At 41.9% G+C, this 18740-nt stretch overlaps 1 protein-coding gene across 1 annotated transcript in view; it reads left to right on the forward strand.

The window, feature by feature from the left end:
- Window positions 1-18740, forward strand: part of ttc28 (tetratricopeptide repeat domain 28) — a 142956-nt gene that overhangs the window by 92110 nt on the left and 32106 nt on the right. Inside the window, exons 6-8 of the mRNA XM_062413151.1 lie at window positions 8854-9075; window positions 10947-11135; window positions 11275-11371. Coding sequence (XP_062269135.1) covers window positions 8854-9075; window positions 10947-11135; window positions 11275-11371 — 508 coding nt within the window. The remainder of the gene's footprint in view (window positions 1-8853; window positions 9076-10946; window positions 11136-11274; window positions 11372-18740) is intronic.

Here is an 18740-nt window from a genome sequence, read left to right on the forward strand (position 1 = left end):
CTTTGGAGGTGCAAAATAAATTTTATTGTGACACAAACAATAATGAGAACAAAAAAGTTGACATCTGTTGGGTGCATAAGTATTCACCCCCTGTGTCAATACTTGGTAGAACCCCCTTTCGCTGCAATTACAGCTGCAAGTCTTTTGGGGTATGTCTCTACCAGCTTTGCACATCTAGAGATGGAAAGGTTTGTCCATTCTTCTTGGCAAAAAAGATGAAGCTCAGTCAGATTGAATGGAGACCGTCTGTGAACCGCAATCTTCAAGTCTTGCCATAGATTCTCTATTGGATTGAGGTCTGGGCTTTGACTGGGCCATTTTAAGATATTAACATTCTTTAATCCAAACCATTCCTTTGTAGCTCTGGCTGTATGTTTAGGGTCATTGTCCTGCTGGAAGATGAACCTCCGCCCCAGTCTCTAGTCTTTTGCAGACTGCATCAGATTTTCTTCAAGGATTTCCCTGTATTTGGCTCCATCCATCTTTCCCTCTATTCTGACCAGTTTCCCTGTACCTGCTGAAGAGAAGCATCCCCACAGCATGATGCTACCACCCCCATGTTTCACTGTTGGGATGGTATGCTCAGGGTGATGGGCAGTGTTGGGTTTTCGCCACACATAGCGTTTGGCATTGAGGCCAAAAAGTTCAATTTTGGTCTCATCTGACCAGAGCACCTTCTTCCACATGTTTGCTGTGTCTCCCACATGGCTTCTGGCAAACTCCAAACGGGATTTTTTATGGATCCCTTTCAACAATGGCTTTGTTCTTGCCACTCTTCCATAAAGGCCAGATTTGTGGAGTAGACGACTAATAGTTGTCCTGTGGACTGATTCTCCCACCTCAGCTGTGGATCTCTGCAACTCCTCCAGAGTAACCATGGGCCTCCTGGTTGCTTCTCTGATTAATTTTCTCCTTGTCCGACTCTTCAGTTTGGGTGGACGGCCTCCTCTTGGTTGGTTTGCGGTTGTGCCATATTCTTTCCATTTTCTTATGATGGATTTTATGGTGCTCAGAGAGATGTTCAAAGCTCTGGATATTTTTGTATAACCTAACCCTGCTTCATATTTCTCCACAACTTTATCCCTGACCTGTTTGGTGAGCTCCTTGGTCTTCATGATGCTGTTTGTTCAGTAATGATCTCCAACAAACTCTGAGTCCGTCACAGAACAGGTGTATTTATACTGAGAATAAATTGCAGACAGGTGGACCCTATTTACTAATTATGTGACTTGCAAATGTGACTTGTGAATGCAATTGGTCGCACCAGATCTTTGTTAGGGGTTTCACAGTAAAGGGGGTGAATACATATGCACTCAACACTTTTCAGATTTTTATTTGTAAATAATTGTGAAATCCATGTAATATTTCCCCCCACTTCCAAATGATTCCGGTTGGTCCATTACATAAACAATGAAATAAATTTTAATCTGTGTTTATACCATGACAAAATGTAGAAAAGTCCAAAGGGGGTGAATACTTATGCAAGGCACTGTATGTGCTCAACTGGGCGCATTCTAGTAGCTTTTGAATTCCATTCCCATTTGCCTTCTCTCCTCAGTCTCATCTTTCTCTCTCAGGCTACGTCCACACTAATGTGTTTTACGTTAAACCCTCTGAAAGCGGATCGCACAGGTAGCCCCCTAATTGGCCGCAGGAGATTGTTTGCATGATCCGGTTTAAATCCATCTAAAATTAAAACGTAGTTAAACACTCATTCTTCTTGCACTTGCAGTTTTACTTGTACTGTAACTAAGCAATTGCTAAGTGGACAATCGATTTCTTGTTTACACCACGACAAGTGTACATTAATGGTCACGGAGATGACTTGAGTGTTTTTCATTTCAAAGATTGAAAAACGTATTAGTGTGGAGCCTCTGTCCTTGTACGTTCTCACCTCTGCATCATATCTACTGACACAGACGTGTGCTCGCTCAGAGTCAGACCAACATGAACCAACTCCACTTAGCTCTTTTCTGATAGAGCAGGAGAACCTGTTTCTTTCTTTGTCCAAACACTGAGGGTGAAAGATCTGTTGTTTGGGGTTTTGATTGAACATCGCTTTTCCAAACTCGTGCATCTCTGCTGTTTGGTTTATCAACCACAACACTAATCTTTATCTGTCTCTGTTCACCGATTTTTCTATTCAAATTTTTCTCCTTTTTTTTCACCACACAGATTCTTCCAAAGGTGATTTGATGCTTTTGTGTAACATTATATTCAAAGTCTGGTCATGGCAGGCTGCATAATAGGATAATTTTAGTTTCCTTTTTGTACAAAATGACAAGGGGTGTCAATCATTCCCTCGTTTCATATATGTAAAGCATGCAGACATCAACAACACATGCACATATTGTGTCCACCTGCTCCGAGTCCCAGACAAAACATGATTGAATTTGTGTGTGTGTTATCCCGTGCAGGAGAAACATTGTGTCCTTGAGGGAAATCAAACAGTTGTCTGGCCAGTTGACTGTACACACAGAGGCCTCCTCGTCATTTAATAAATCTCCCTCTCCTGTCTGGAATCCTGCCTCGGAGATGTGTCAACTGGATTTTATGTGTTTACACTCTTCACTTTGCTGGGAATTGGGATTTCAGTAGACGTGTGCTCTGTTCGCTCGTGCTCAATTGCACATACAGACCAGGCACACATGAACAGGTATGGAAAGACCAGAGTGTCTGGATGTTAATCAAGGAGTGGTAAATTCCACTAAAGGTCACTTTGGCTGTTTTCAGTGACAGTTTTGAACCCTAATTAAGAATCTTCAAGGGATGTGCTATTGTTATTATCTATCATTCCTAGGCTACATTTGAACTGGAGGATTAGTTTTTCCTTGCAAGCTCCACTATGGCTGCACCTTACGATTTTTTCATTTTTAATTAATCTGCAGAGGAGTTTCTTCATTGTTTTGCCTATAAAATGTCAGAAAGATACAGAAAATACCTTGAATAGTTTAACCGACAATCCAACACTAAAGAAATTTCAGCTAACTGACGTTCATGAGAAGGAAAAGCAGCAAATCTTCTCATTTGAGAAACTTTTTCTCACATAGAATTGCAACATATTGTGGCAGCATGTTACGAAGTGCAGTGGAAACAAACTTTGTGAATAAATCATGTCGTATACAAAGTGAGTGATGTCATGTATCACATGGGGGGGGGGGGGAGAGAGAGAGAGAGAGAGAGAGAGAGAGAGAGAGAGAGAGAGAGAGAGAGAGATTTGATTTTTCACAAACACTTTATTTACATATTCTTAATTTTACAAACCACTTGTTTACAGCATTATTCAATAAATAGAAAAAGTGCTGCTGTTAAAAAAAACTCGGTCTGTTAAAAAGTGTGGAAAGGACAGCTCATGGTTGGTGAGGGTGCAGAGGATGTCATTAAAACACCAAATTCTTTTAAAAGACTCGAGATCAGATGCCATTGTGTAAAAACTGAACTCGAGTCGGAGTGTGGCCCGGAGGTTTACCACCCACACCGCCCCCGCTTCCTGCCCATCCCTGTTCTCTACCCTGTTCTTCCTACTAATATAAATGGCCATCTTGGCCTCACCTGAGAGGTGGTTCAGGAGCTGCCATTTATCTTTATTTGCTTTGTTGTAGGCAGCTCCCATGATAAAAACCTTCTCAGTAAAAGTGATGTTAAAATCACTAAAAACCGCAGTTAAACCTCCGTGACCACACAGTGGGGGGTCTGTTGCTCAGTCCGGTCTGGTGGATGCTTTTCACACAGTTTCTGTACAGCGTCTCTTTGTCCGCTCTGTGAATTGTTAGTTTGTGTGTGTTTATTTCAGTTAGTAGGGGGCCGGTCTTTTCTCCCAGGCCTGGGCTCAGGATAATTTCGGGGTAGGGGTCTGCAGCCTCTGGTGTGGTTTCCCCCCTCTGGTAGGCCCTCAGGAGGTCCTTTTCCCGGATGGAGAGCCTCTGGGTCCAGAGCTCCAGGATTCTCTGGGCCATCCCGGAAGACTGCAGCCCCAGCAGGGAGCCCAGGGCCTGGGTGTTGTTGAGTGCCGGCCCCACTGCATCCACCTGCTGCTGTAGGGTCACTGTTCAAGACCGGGTCAGCGCCGCCATAAGGCCGGGTGTTGTTGTGCCGCTGACGTCCAGTCTGGCTCCATTCACGAGTGGTTCTCTAAACAACCAGTACAGAGAGTCTGCTTTTAGGCACCTTTTTTTGTTAAAAGGGCCCATGATTTAAAAACACCTTGATAAAAAGGAGGCAACCCACTTAGTGAGTTGCCTCCTTTTTGAGACCGGGGCTGGCCGGACGGCGGCCGGTTCCCCGGGGGGATCGGGCCCGCCGGGCAGCGGGTCCCCGTCGCTCCGGTACTGGAGGAGCAGCGGGGGCCCCCGTCCCAGCGCTCGTAGCCGCATCAGGACCGGGCGGAGCCGGGTCGCTCCGCTTCGGACAGGCTCTCACAGGGTGTCCCTCCTCCCCGCACCCGAAACACTTCATCACCGATGAAGTGGCGAAAATCACGTAGTCGTAATCATCTACTTTAACATGGAAGCAGAGGTTGAGCTCCTCGTTCCGGTTGTTCAGTATCATATACAGCTGTCTGCGGTGGGACACTACGTGCTTCAGTAACGGAGACTTACATCCAGACAACAACTTCCTTATGGGGGACGCTACCTTCCCGTGCCTGGACAGCTCTCTACTGAGAAACTCATCGGTGATGAACGGAGGGACATTGGACAGGACCACCTTGGTAGCGGGTTGGGACAAAGGCAGTACCTGTACAAAACAACCGTTCACGGTGATACCTGTCTCGACCACGGAGTTCACCTTCTCCACGCGGTCCAAAAACACGACCACGGCGCTGTTCATACGGGCCGCTGACACCACACAACTGTGACCGACCTTCTCCCCCACAGCGAGACCGATGCTCTCCACGCTGCAGGGGAAACTCACACATATTTTAACACCGTGTTTGCGTGTAAGTGATTTAAAATTCCCACTGGCCCTGGTGGCCACCACGCCACCAGCAAGACGCTGGTGAGGGGAAAAACACCCAGAGAGAGACCCAAACCACCAGAAAATAAACTACTGTGAATCTAATGTGATATGTGAATGAAAAAATATAACATTAACAAACAAACAAAGAGAAAATAAGACCGAAAATAGCACTCGCCGCCACTTGCTCACGCACCAAACTCCCAGCATGCACCGAGAGAGAGAGAGAGAGAGAGAGAGAGAGAGAGAGAGAGAGAGGCGCTGTCCCCTGTGATTTTGGATGCCATTCTGGCCAGTAGATAGTTACTGTGTTGCACTGACCACGTTTCTTCTCTGACATCCTGTTTTGCAGGGAGTTTCTACTTTGAGACATAAACTGCGGATCCTGCGATTTGCTAAGCTGCATTCACTATAGGATGCTCACCTGCACACACAGATTCTGTATATGCACACACAGCACTCTCTGGGATAGACTTGGCTGAGAGGGGATGGCATAACTGGCGGGTCATTTTTTGGGGACATTTGGTTTTAAGAGGATGGAAACCCCTCTTGTCCCCCTGCACATATCCTGCCTGCTATCAATATCTTATTTGTTTGTTTGTCTTCTCTCTGACGTCTGAAAATTGAGGGCTGACTCTAGTTTCAGTTTAGCAGCACATACTGACTCCCAGTGAGAAAGACACAGAGAGCGAGTGCATGTGGTACACACTGTAAATTAGAAAAGAACATGCTAATCACTCCTCTTTAATAATTCAGAGCTCCTTGTCCTCCTCACTCTCATGGTCTTAAAGCCTGCAAACATTTCATTATGGTCTCTGGCTTTTTCTTTTTCTCTGTCTGTCCCTCATTGTTTGCTTTGAAAGGTCAAATTCAAATTATTAATTAGTGTGCGTGTATGTGCGTGCACACTAGTATGAGTCACCGTCTGAGTACTCTTTGAGTTTAAGAAGCCCTCTAACTTAATTATTGTCTCTGTGACTGCCTCAAGGAGATCATTCTTAGTCATATTGTTTAGATTTCAGGGTTTATTGATAATAATGTCGGACTGTTCGTTCATAGATATACAGTAAGCTGTGTTAAAGATCAGACTCAGTATCACTGGGGCCATGTTTCCTGTGAAGGAAACAACCCTGTGTATGCACAGGCTGTGGAACGTGTTGTTTTTTTCTGACCTACCACAGTTTTAAGACATCCAGATTTATTGTTTGGTTAATTGGAAAGTGTTTGTTGGTGTAAATGTGATCCTTAGGGGTTGTTGTCTTTGTATGTTGTCCCTGGAATACATTGGCAACCTGTCCATGATGTATATCTTGCCCAATGACCCCCCTTTCAACCCTCAAAACAATAACCAGTAACAAATGGATGAGATGGTTTTGCATTAAAGTCAGAGGATCAACAGTAATTCAATTCATCCTGTGGAGAGCATGAATGTCAAAAAATTCGGGGCATTCCATCAGTATTGTTCAAAACCAAACCTGTCAAAGTATCTTTATCATTAGTTGCTAAATGGAGTTTATTTATGTAGCACTTTTCCTGTCATATCACTCAAACCACTTTATAGTATATTTTGCATGCATCTATCTGGGGCAATTTGCGTTTCACTGTCCTGCAGAGGGACACATCTGAATAAAGAATGGAGGTGCCAGAGATCAAACCATTGACCCTCTGGTTAGTGCTCAACCCTCTCTGACTCTTGAGCCACAGCCGCCCAAGCTTGATACATTTTCTGGGTATCATGAATATCAATGTCATTTTTTTATTTTACCAATATCTAATAGGTGCTGAGATATCTCATAGCTGAATATCCCTCCCCTCACCCTCCCCTTCCAAACATGAATGAGAAACTGTGGTAGCCTTCAGTTGTCATAAAAACTTTATTGTTTGTCCAGTTTGGGCTACTGTAAAAATCATGGGAGCCTCCTTAGAGAGGACCCACACCTGATGTAAAGTATTATATATATAAATGGCCTATTCCAGGGTAAAGATAACCACACTTCATATAATTTAGATGGAACATACTAGTGAAAACATCACTAGGATTATTTTATAATCAGTTTCTGCCAATAGATCCCTTTCACCTAAATCGTACACACTGGACCTTTCAATTCATTTATTCGATCCCAAGGTGTTGGTTTCATCTCAAGATGAAAAGATATTTTGTTGTACAATTACAAAAAAATGTGGTGTAAACCTAAATACAACCTGTTGTACTTTAAAGGACCAGTTATGAGGGAAATGTAGTAGTGTTTATCCAAACAGTGTGTATTTGTATGTGTATAAAGTGATAAATGAGAGATACAGACTGTGGTGGTCTCGCCGTTATTGTTCTGGTTAATTTGAAACCAACCATTCCTTCAGACATCACAAATATTTCCCATGACTCCTCCGATCGATACCAGTAACCTTAAGATTAGTTAGAAAATGAGTAGGCAGCTTGCCAATGACTGCAGCTGCCTTTTCTCATTTCACTCACCGTCTTCTCAGAGCAGCAGACAAGAGTGTGTAGAAGCAGGACCTGGACGATCTGTATGTTTTGGTGTGTGGGTGTGAGTTCACGGCTCGGTTTTCCTGCACACGTAAAAACTGTGTGAATATTACCTTAGACGCTCATCGTGATCCACACGGTTTTATGGCAGAAGGAGGCCTGTGATTAGCAGGAGACGTGTTGCTGGGGATCCGTAGGCAGCTCAAAGTGCAACATAAGTGTCGTCTGTGCTAACTCAAACAGAGTAATAATAGAACTGAGGGCCCGATGCAGAGCAGCTGTGGTGGAGGCAGAGGGTGACACTCACAGCAGGGTCTAAATAGGATGTGAAAGATTAGCTCTCACCCCTGTAGCCTCCAATATGTGTGTGTGTGTGTGTGTGTGTGTGTGTGTGTGTGTGTGTGTGTGTGTGTGTGTGTGTGTGTGTGTGTGTCTTCCAAGGCTGCAATTTCAATCAGAGATAAAGCAATGTCCCCCTCCCTTTTCAAACGTTTGACCCCACCTCTTTTTCATTTACTGTCTGAACATCTCTATCCTATTACTGTCCAGCTGCCGTAACGAAAATAAGAGAAGCTCTAAATAAAGATATGCTCATCAACGTCACAGTCGATTGTTAAAGCGGATATAAGCGATATTTCTAAGATAATAATGTAGGAGATGATGATGATGGGAAACAATGTGAAAGGCTCATAGTGATGAACCTACAGAGAATTGTCGGCTGAATAAGCAGCTCTCCTCTATGGAGCCTTATAATGAGTTTCAGCTCATTGTTGACTTTTTTCTTTCTTCATTTCTCCTCATTCAAGCTCTTATAGTGTTATAGTGAAAAATCGCTGAAGCTTCACTGTAAACTCTCAACAAACAGCAAACAGCAGAGACACACAGTTATAGACCAGTTGCTGAACATAATGGTGCATTCAGCATTTGGCGGAGACCAAAATCTGAGCGTATATTCCATTTTGATGCGTCAGGTGGAAACAAACATGACTCCTGAGAAATGAATGTGTTGCCCAGTATCTGCTGGATTTCTAAAGTAACACTCTTTTAAAGGAGATGATGTGTCAATGTTGGTTGGCAAAAAAACAATTACTTTTGTCAGTTGAAGGAGACAGGACATGTCAAATATTTAACCTTAAACCCTCAGGTGTCAGGAGCTGGACCTTGCTTTAACTTGGATGTAAACTCAGTATATCTGGGCTTTGAGTTGTTGATTAACTAAAACAGATGTTGAAGGAGTTGTGGAGACCTAAAAGGAAAATGAAAACTGGCTTCATACAATCCATTATGATTGTTTGTCATTTATACATTTTTTAGCTCTTATCTTTACATAATGTCTTGACTGTAAGAATGTGGAGGATAATGTGCCTTTCTATTTTAGAAACTAACCATAGTGTGTGTGTGTGTCTGTGTTTCAGGCTGCGTCTGATGCTCTCAGCAGTCTGGGCCATGTGTACACAGCTATCGGCGACTACCCCAACGCACTGGCGAGCCATAAACAGTGTGTGCTGTTGGCGCGACAGACCGAGTGTCAGCTCTCTGAGGCTCGCCAGCTCGGCAACATGGGCGCCGTGTACACAGCACTGGGAGACTTCACCAACGCTGTTCAGTGTCACGAACAACACCTGGATATCGCAAAGGTAAAGAACAGTATGCAGGAAACATTATACTTTTCCTACGTTCGACTACAATCATGACAATGAGATCAAGCTTAAACAATAAGTGCTGTGATTTTGTATGTTTTTTCATTGTCAAAGAATCCCATAAAAAAAGACCAAACCAACAATGAGTTGGTTCAGAGTCTGATGTACGTTGTTCCTCTGGGCTTTAGAGCTCCATTGTTTTTCCAAAGACACATCAGTGAGACATTCTGTTGCACTGTTCATCTCCATGAACACACACACACACACACACACACACACACATACATACACACACTTTGTAGTTTATTTTACTCAATCCACATACACCCTTCTGCTGCAGGAAAGACTCACTACAAGCCGTGGACAAATGTCACTTCCCCCTTGTTTGACTGAGGTTTACAAAAATCTTCAGTAGTCAAGTGTTTTTTAGAATTATTTATGCTTTTGTAAGAATTAAACTTTTAAAGACCGGTCTCCTCAGCAGGAGCTAATTGTCTTTCTTTTGCACATGTAGTGAGATCACATATATACATGCGAGTCCATCTATTTATTGCTATTAGCATTTCACATATGTCTTGATATTTTTTCATAAGGGCTCTGCATTTATTTTGAGAATTAACAAAAAAAAATTCACAATGTTAAAATGAATACAAATCCTTAATCCACTCCAAAACTTAATGGGTTCTTTCTTGGCGCAACCCTTCCCTAATAATTTCTGCATTTTCTTGCTGACAACAGCACTGAAAACATAACCTCCATTGGTGGAGCTAATTATACCTTCCTCACCTGAGGGGAACACAATAATAGGAAGACAGATTCCACAATACCTTTGTATTCATAAAAACAAGCCTGATTTTATGACTTTTTTGGGTGTCATGTAAAATTAATGCTTTTTCACAAACAGGCAAATAAATGGCAGACATTACCAGGTTGAATGAATATAAAGCCATTAGCTACATTACATGCAGTAATTGAATTTGGTATTATTATGGAGAGAAGCACAATTTGTATTTCAAGACTGTGATGAATTCAAAACAGGAGAGCTGGGTCTTTTACAGCAGCAGTTATATATCTGAATGGTTTCGGCCTGGAGTTTTTCTAATGCTGTTGTGTGTATTTTAGCACATCTGTCACTTGATGAATGGAGTCTTTTATAACAAAGTTATTGCATATTTCCCAAAGCATATAATGTGCATTCAGGATACTGGATGTTAAGCCTGTAAACATCTGAGGTGTCGTTATGGAGCTTATCATGCAAATGTTACATCTGCAAATATAACAAGAGACAATAATCTGTGCTCATGTTGTTAAATTGTATTTGTTTTTTGGATGATGTGTTATATTGCAGGCTCGCCAGCAGCACTGCAGCCAACCTCATCTCACTCTGTAGCTTTTCTCTCCGAACGTATAAATTGACCATCTGTTGACAGTTAGGTTTGTACAAGAATAATGGTTCCCTCAAGTGAAATCTACTGACGATACAAAGTTTGGAACATAGTTTTTAATTTGACACTTATAAATCTTGGCATCGGTTTGATGTGTGGGCTCAATCTCTTATCTTTTTGAAAAGTAAAGTTGTTCCTTTTTCAGTGATTAGTCATTTGAGGGAGTATATATATATTTAAAAATGTTTATTATATTATATCTTTTATTAATTTCAAACTCAATTTCTTCCTGAAGTCTGTAGTTCCTCATTGATTTTAAACTGAGTCCTGATTGTTTATTGAAAGTCATGTATCATCATGTAGGTATTCTGGAGCTACTTTAAAAGGCATACGTCTTGTACCTGTGACACACAATTGTAAAATATCTACTGTCAATGGAAATTGGACTGCAGGCCATTTATAAGCAACAAATCTCATTGGCAGACTTTGGAGAACCGGCGGGAGGAAGCACGGGCGTACAGCAACCTGGGCAGTGCCTACCACTCTCAACGAGACTTTGACAAGGCCATATCATACCACACAAGAGTGCTGGAGCTGGCCCAGGAGCAGGCCGACAGAGCCATCGAGATGAGGGCATATGCTGGCCTGGGGCACGCTGCTCGGTGCATGCAGGTTGGTATAAACTCATTTCAAGACCTGATTTAGTGTATATCTAAATTACATGGGGGCTACTCCGGGCCCTCAGTCTGTTTGGTTGATAATACTGTGATAAATACACATGATAAATTCGGATCCTTCCTGTAATCGTCAGGACCTGGAGCGGGCGCTTCAGCACCACCAACACCAGCTAGAGATTGCTCAGGAGCTGCAGGACAGAGCTGCACAGGGCCGAGCATCTTCCAACCTGGGTACGTTAAACTCAGGTGTCTCTGTTTCTGTGTGTGTGTGTGTGTGTGTGTTTGTGTGAAGTTTTTTTCTTAAAGTGTACCTTGGTCAAGAACAAAAAAAAAAACTAGAACGCAGTGCTGACAGTTGTGGCTAAAACATGCCTACCTACATTGGCTGTCTCAACCAGTGGTTCAAACGTTGTGTGTTCAGGCAAGAGCACCGGGTCGCAGTAGAGGATAGGGGACGTCTCTGAAAGGTGGACGATGTGGGGGTTTGAGAATTTAGTTTCAGCATAGATTTGAAAATATGCACAGCTTTCTATATTTCCACTCTTGAGCAGTTGCTGGTGGCTGCGGCCCTAGCAGAAGGGTGTTAACCTTTTCAGATATGTGTAAATGTCATGATGTAGAGACATTCCAAATGGTTGACTCTACATAAGCATTGGTCGTGAATGGTTTGAAACACTGAGTGGACGTTGGTCATGTTCAACCGATAAATGTAGATTTGTGATAAATCTGCTTTTAAACCAGCATTTATGTATTTCATCAAACATTTGTGATACAATTTAGCTGACAGCTCAAAAAAATACATTTAAGTGTGAATTACTCTTTAATCAAGCAATTGACTACATATGTGGAGAGGGTGTGTCTTCCTTATATGTGGTACAATAGGCTTTTTGATGTACTGGCATCTAATATGGCGAGGGTCAGATGGGACATACAGATGAATCTACATGACATTGAAAAAGGTTGATGAGACAGACTAAAGGCCTTTTAATACCTGAGGTGTGACGAATTAATAACACAAAAATGTGGGCAACACAAGCCTGAAAATATTCCCCATCAAAACTCATCCCGGCAGCAATTCACATTTGTGACAGGTGGGAATAGCTTTCTGTCAGATCATTCCTCAGAAGAGGTGATGGATCCAGTGTTGTCCTGTTCTTGTTCGGCTCATTCAACAAAGGAGGGGATTTAGGTTACATACCATTTTACAAGTTAGAGAAAGAGAGTTTCACATCCTCATCATGGAGCTGAGGCTCTTTCACGGCTCTGGTAATAGAGAACCTCATATTTCAGGCTCTCAGTGGGACAGCATAAGTCCTACTGTGGATGCTACAGCCTCATCTGAGATCAGTTTTGTTCCGAGTCTGCAGCTGTGAGTTGAAGTTGGTTTGAAGCTCATATTTACAGTCTGGACTCCACGGGGAACATAAGTTATGTTTCTCCATTTTGGCTCTTTCCTGAGTAGGTGGACAGCTGTTATGGTGTGACAAGCCTGCAGTCCTAAAGAGCCCAGTCACTGATATTCCTCTCATCTGCTGGTTTGAAGCCTGAATCTCTCAAAGCCCCCTCGTGTGTCATTTCAACTATAGATTGTGTGGCAAATCTTGAAGTGGAGGAAAGAAGCCGTCTGTCACAGAGTGAGAGGGATGGTATTATAAACAGGACCTAGCTACAAGTAATAAGGAATTTGGGACCAGGTTCTACATCTTTTAGTTGTTTGCCAACCACCCAGATTTGAAAGGAGAGAAGGAAATAATGATAAGGAGAAGACGAAAGGCAGAAGAGCATGGCAGCATAACAATAATCAAGATGCACTGTCATCCTCGAGGATATACTGTGTAGATCAGTGATTCTCAAATGGGGGTACGCGTACCCCTGGGGGTACTTGAAGGTACTCCAGGGGGTACTTGAGATTTTTTTTAAATATATTTAAAATTAGCATCCATTCAAAAATCCTTGAAAAATTGTTATTTAACAAATATTCAATAAAATATAAGTGTAAGTTCATGAACTAAATTTTATATTCAGTAGGCTTTTCAATTTAATTATCCTAAAAAAACAGAGTCTCCCCCATACCGATGGTTTGACCCAACCTGGCACACGCCACCTGTCATCACCTGTCATCACCTGCCTTGAAAACTTTCAACAATGGAGTCGAGTTGAAGTGCAGCAGCAATGCTGCTGAAACACGGAGGGACAAGTACCAAAGATGGCGAAACCAGAGCAGAGAGCCTTCCCTAAACAACACCGTGAGAGCTAGTGCCTCTTCGGAGGGGCGCTAAAATGGAAAAGTTTTCCGTTGTGAAGTTAATGATTCATAACAATAAGTCCGCGTCTCTACCGGTACCCTTTCAAAATAAAAGCATGTAATTCAAAAGCGGAAATGAAATTGTATGACCCTAAAGCGAGCAAATATGTCACAATAAAATAACAGAAAGACACTTCAATAATATTAACAATAACATAGATTGGGTTATTTACACTTTATGTTTTTTCTGTGGGGAGAGATTAGCCAACAGTGGCATTAAGCCACCACATCTTCAGCGGTATCTCCAGACAAAACATGAAAGTCATGTTGGTAAGCCACCTGAGTTTTTTAAGAGGAAACTTTCTGAATTCAGGTCATCTCAAGACACGATGCGAAAAGCCTCCCCAAAGCAAACGGAAACAAGCTACCTGTCAGTATTCTTTTCGATCCTTAAAGAAGATATTTTAAGATGATGAATATTAAAAAAATATGTTTTGAGCTAATCTTTTATTTAAAACTAAGTTAATGATTTATTTTTCAGGAAGAAGTGTTTAGCTATAATTAAGTTCATGAGTTCAGTTTGAGAACATATCTTTATTATGATCCCAAAAGAGGTCACTTTAAGTTGATAATTATTTTGAGGTGCACAAATCTTTATTTATATTGAGATAATAATAAAAGTCTTTAGTTATTTTATATCTTTTTATTTCGTAATAGTTCAAGAGAGACCACTACAAATGAGCAATGTTATGGACATTGATGGAGTTTTAAATTTGAATGTGTCTAGTTACAACGCTTAATAAATCACATTACATCTTTCTTTCAACCAAAAATGCTTTGCGCTGGTTAGGGGGTACTCGGCAGAATTTTTTCTTTGAAGGGGGTACTTCACTGAAAAAAGGTTGAGAACCACTGGTGTAGATGATAGCAAAAAGGGAGAGTTTGGTAGATTGCTTCTTCTGTGCCTTGTGTAGGAGAAGAGCGCCACAAACAAAAAACAGAAGAAGAAGGGCTGTGCATCTTCCTAATAAAAGAAGAAAGGATTTGAGTGTCTGCAGCACACAGGCTTTTAAATGCTGCTTCACAGTCAGTCAACAGTATACTTTATTGTTTGAAAGGTTCAATAAAAAACGCAATTAATGATGAGTGAAATAACAACAAATACACTCCCTATGATTAAAAAACACCACATGAGACACCACAAAACTACCCGTGAGTGCTCCTCAAGTTTCTTATTGACAATATTCGTTAAAGAAAAAGTTGCAGGTGAAAAAGTTATTCTGCAGCACAAAGTTCGCCACTATTTAAAAAAAGGTTGATGTATCCATTTTCAGCATCAGTTATAACTGTGTTTTCACAGCAATATATTGTATTTGTCGGGGCCTGGTCACTTTCTTTGTCATGGGTATCGGCTCAATCCAATTCAAAACAACTTTATTTGTCCCCGAAGGGCAATCAAAGGCACAAATAGCATGTCACAACACAGGTAAAAATCAGAAAGACAACAACAATTAAATCAGTGCAATGTCCAGTGCAATGTGTTTATTGACATATATTCAGTCCTGTGCAATGAAATTCTATCTTTTCCTTCCACTATGAATAATGTGTTTTCTAAGAGTTAAAACATATATAAGTAAATACAATATAAAAATATACATAAGTACAATAAAGCATTGTATATAACTGTAAAAGGATGGTGAAGAGTATAATGATAAATAAATATATATATACAGTAGATCTGTAATAGATGAGTAAATATAGCAGCGGATAAATTGGCCTTAATCTTATGATTTGAGGATTGTGCAGCCACAAGCAGCTGGAGAGGGAAACTGCAGAGATTACTAAGAAAAAAATGCTAACACATCTTCATAATAAGGGCTGCTCAATATTAGACAGAAAACTCCTCTCTGAAGCATAAGAGTTTCCACACAAATGACAAGTGTGACACTCAGTTTCCGGTTGTAGTCATTGACTAGTGGAGGGGCGGGGCCTGCTGTGGTTGTTTTGATAAAATTATCAAGAAAGATTGTGATTGGTGGATTACTGTGCAAACGTCTCTTGTAGATAAACAAAGAAAATTGTAAACAAATAACATGTTTTTAGATAATTTTTAGGTAAGACACTTTCCTGACATAGTACATCCTGTGTGGTGACGACTGTGCATGCTAACATCATGATGACAAAACGATAAATCGTGGAGCCATATTCCACACATTTTTCCAGCAAAAATCATCCCTGATTTAAAAAATGAGCAGACAGCAAGTCTATATGTGGTCTGTGGACATAGAGAAGGCATATGACCATGTCCCAAAGGGACCTGGTTGGTTGCTACGGGTCATCTGGATCATGTATTACCAAAGTGAGAGCTGCGTAAAATGTGTCTCTGGTGGGTGTTTGCCAAGGTTGCCCCCAGTCATGATCCTGTTTGTGATATTTATGGATAGGATTTGAAGGCTCAGCCGTGGTAAAGAGGGTGTTTGGTCTGGGGAAATTAGGATTGCTTCCCTGCTTGCTGCAGATGATGTGGTTCTTTTGGCTTGTTCAGACCGTGGCCCATGTGTGCACTGGGGTGGTTTGCAGCCAAGTGTAAAACAACCAGGTACCTCCAAGTCTGAGGTCATGGTTCTGGTGGATTGATCTCTCTAGGCTGGAGCTGAGTTGCTGCCCAAAATGAGCCAGTAGATGCAGTTTGGCATCTAATCAGGATACCAACTGTAAGCCCTCCATTGGAGGGCATGCCCAACTGGGAGGAGACCTCGGGGTAGACCAAGAACTGGCTGGAGGGATTATATTTATATTCCATCTGGCCTTGGAACGTCTAGGGATCCCCCAGGAAGAGCTGGAAAGTGTTGCTGGGGAGGGGGATGGAACACCCTGTTTAGCTTGCTGCCATCTCAAGATGACTTGGTTAAGAAGTGGAAGAAAATGGATGAGTGGGTGGATGGAACAGCCTATTCTGTTGTTAACTCCTCGATTCTATTGACATGGGACTGGAACTGATCATCAGTCAAAGATACACGCGAGATACCCAGGATGATCATTGTCATGTAATATTAAAGATTTCAGTTTTTCCAAAAACCTAAAAGATAAAGCATTTATATTGGTTCAGGACACTATTCTGTTAATTTAACAAATCTTGTCATTGGGAAATAGTTGTAAAATAGAATGTATAATAAATGATTCCAGGCATAAATCATACTTTAATATTTTGGAAATGATAGTTACCTCTGCCAAGAATGTTATGTTTTCATCCACGCTTGATTGTTAGCAATATGTCAGGAAAAATCTGGGGGTGGCTGCAGACAAATAAAAATCCACCCTTGAAAATTGTGAAATCAAGATTTTGCCACATTTTTGTTGATTTCTCATAGAATAATTAATAGATTTTGAAAAAAGATCAGGCATGACCCTAACCCATCCAAATAAAAATCCATGCAGATCTAGCTAATTGTGCTTTCATAAGGAGATGGTCGGGCCTTGGCGGATGTATGCAGGAGTGCCATTGTAGTTCCGTGTGTTATTTAAAAAAAGTCTTAAAAATTTGGCACAATAACTAAAGTCATGATACTGGTGAATTGTGATAGATTCTAATACCAAAAGTTTATAAATAATGGAATTGGAATTTATAGATGTTTTATAAATGTTTGCCTTTTGAAAACCTCTGAATTCATTGTGTCCCTCCCCCCCCCCCCCCCCCCACGAGAATAACACACTTGCTAACCTAAAAGTTAGCTCTGATCTGTCTTTTATTGTGAATATCTGTAGCATGTGAGTGATCACACTCAGTCTGTAATCCAACCATGTTGGAAACCAGCCTTTAGCGTCACAAGAGTTGACATTGACCCTCTGTGTCACTGCTGTCGCCACGGGCAGCTCAATACACTGACTATGTTGTTGTCCTGGGCCTGACCAACTTAGTCTGCATTGATCGGCACCGAGTGCACAGACAAACTTTAACTTACATGTGAGATAAGTATGACCTCAAACTTTAAGTTGCTTCCTTAGAAAACATGTCGACTTCTCATTAACCAAAACTTAGGAGCAGGAGCATATAGCTGGTGTGATGGTCTACCATCACCTGATCTGCTGTTTGAGGCTCTGTATCACATGACTCACACAGTGCTTCACTGGCCAATCGACGCTCATGTTTTATTAAGGCTGTTGTTGGTTTTGGTTTCTGCGGCCACAGTGATATGTGAGAGCCAGTGAACCCGACTCCGCCGCTGAGCGGGCACCTCGCCGCTCTTTGTGTGTGTGTGTGTACTGCATTACACCTGTAACATGTGCCCCGCCTCTTTCTGTGGCATCAAGAGAAGAGCATCCCGGTGGAGGATGTACAGCCGCCCGAGTTCCTGCTGTTTCTACGTCCCTCGTCATGTATGTCTCTGCAGAGCCAGTTTGAAATACACTTGTCTTGTGTTCACTCACCAAAAAGTTGTATTACTTTCCGTCGGAAATGAGAAAAGTCCAAACTCACAGTGGGGCTCACTGTACACTTGATGTGTGACTAATAGGCTGCTGCTGAAGTCGCTGACTCTCCTGACAGACGAGCTACAGTCTGCGGCTCAGATCAATGATTCACATCATCATTAATGGATGATTACGTTTCTCTGAATGCTGACTTCACAACTCTTCATTCTCCGCTCCTCTCTTTTTTCCTTCTCTCCTTTCTTCTCATCTCCTTTTATCTGCACACTCCTCTCCTCTCTACTTGTCACCTCTCCTTCTTTATCTCTCCCACCCTCACTCCTTCCTCACTTAATGAATCCCCTCTACCCTACGCTCTTGTATCCTCGGCTCTTCCTTTCCTTTTCCTCTCTCTTCTTCTCCTCCTGTCCACTTATCATCTCCTCTTTGCTTTCCAAACAAGTCCCCTCCTCTCTCTTTTCTGGTTTCCTTCAATTCTCTCGTCATCTCCTCTTGTTCATTCCTCCCCTCTTCTCATATCCTTTCCTCTCCTGTCATCTTCTACTTTCTTGTTTCTTTATCTTTTTTCTCCTCCTCGTTTCATTAACACATTTCTCCCCCTCCTCTTTTCTTACCCATTTTTCTCCATCTCCTCTCATAAACTTCTCTCCTTTCTTTACATCTTATTTATTTTCCTTTCCTCTCTCCTTACATGTTTAATCCCCTACACCCACTTCTCTCGTATTATCCCTCCCTCCAACCCACTTCCCTTTTATTTTTTCACCTTCTTCTCTCCACCTCCTTCCTTCTCCTTTATGTTTTCTCCTGTGTCCTCCTCTCCTCTCTTCCCTTGTTTCCTTGTCCCCTCTGGTCCTCTCATATGCTCCATTGTTTCCTCCTCTCAGACTGTAGCAAACTTCAGATATAATCAGCTGTGCAGGTCCAGAT

Source organism: Platichthys flesus, chromosome 19 (genome assembly GCF_949316205.1).
Source record: "Platichthys flesus chromosome 19, fPlaFle2.1, whole genome shotgun sequence".
Taxonomy (NCBI): domain Eukaryota; kingdom Metazoa; phylum Chordata; class Actinopteri; order Pleuronectiformes; family Pleuronectidae; genus Platichthys; species Platichthys flesus.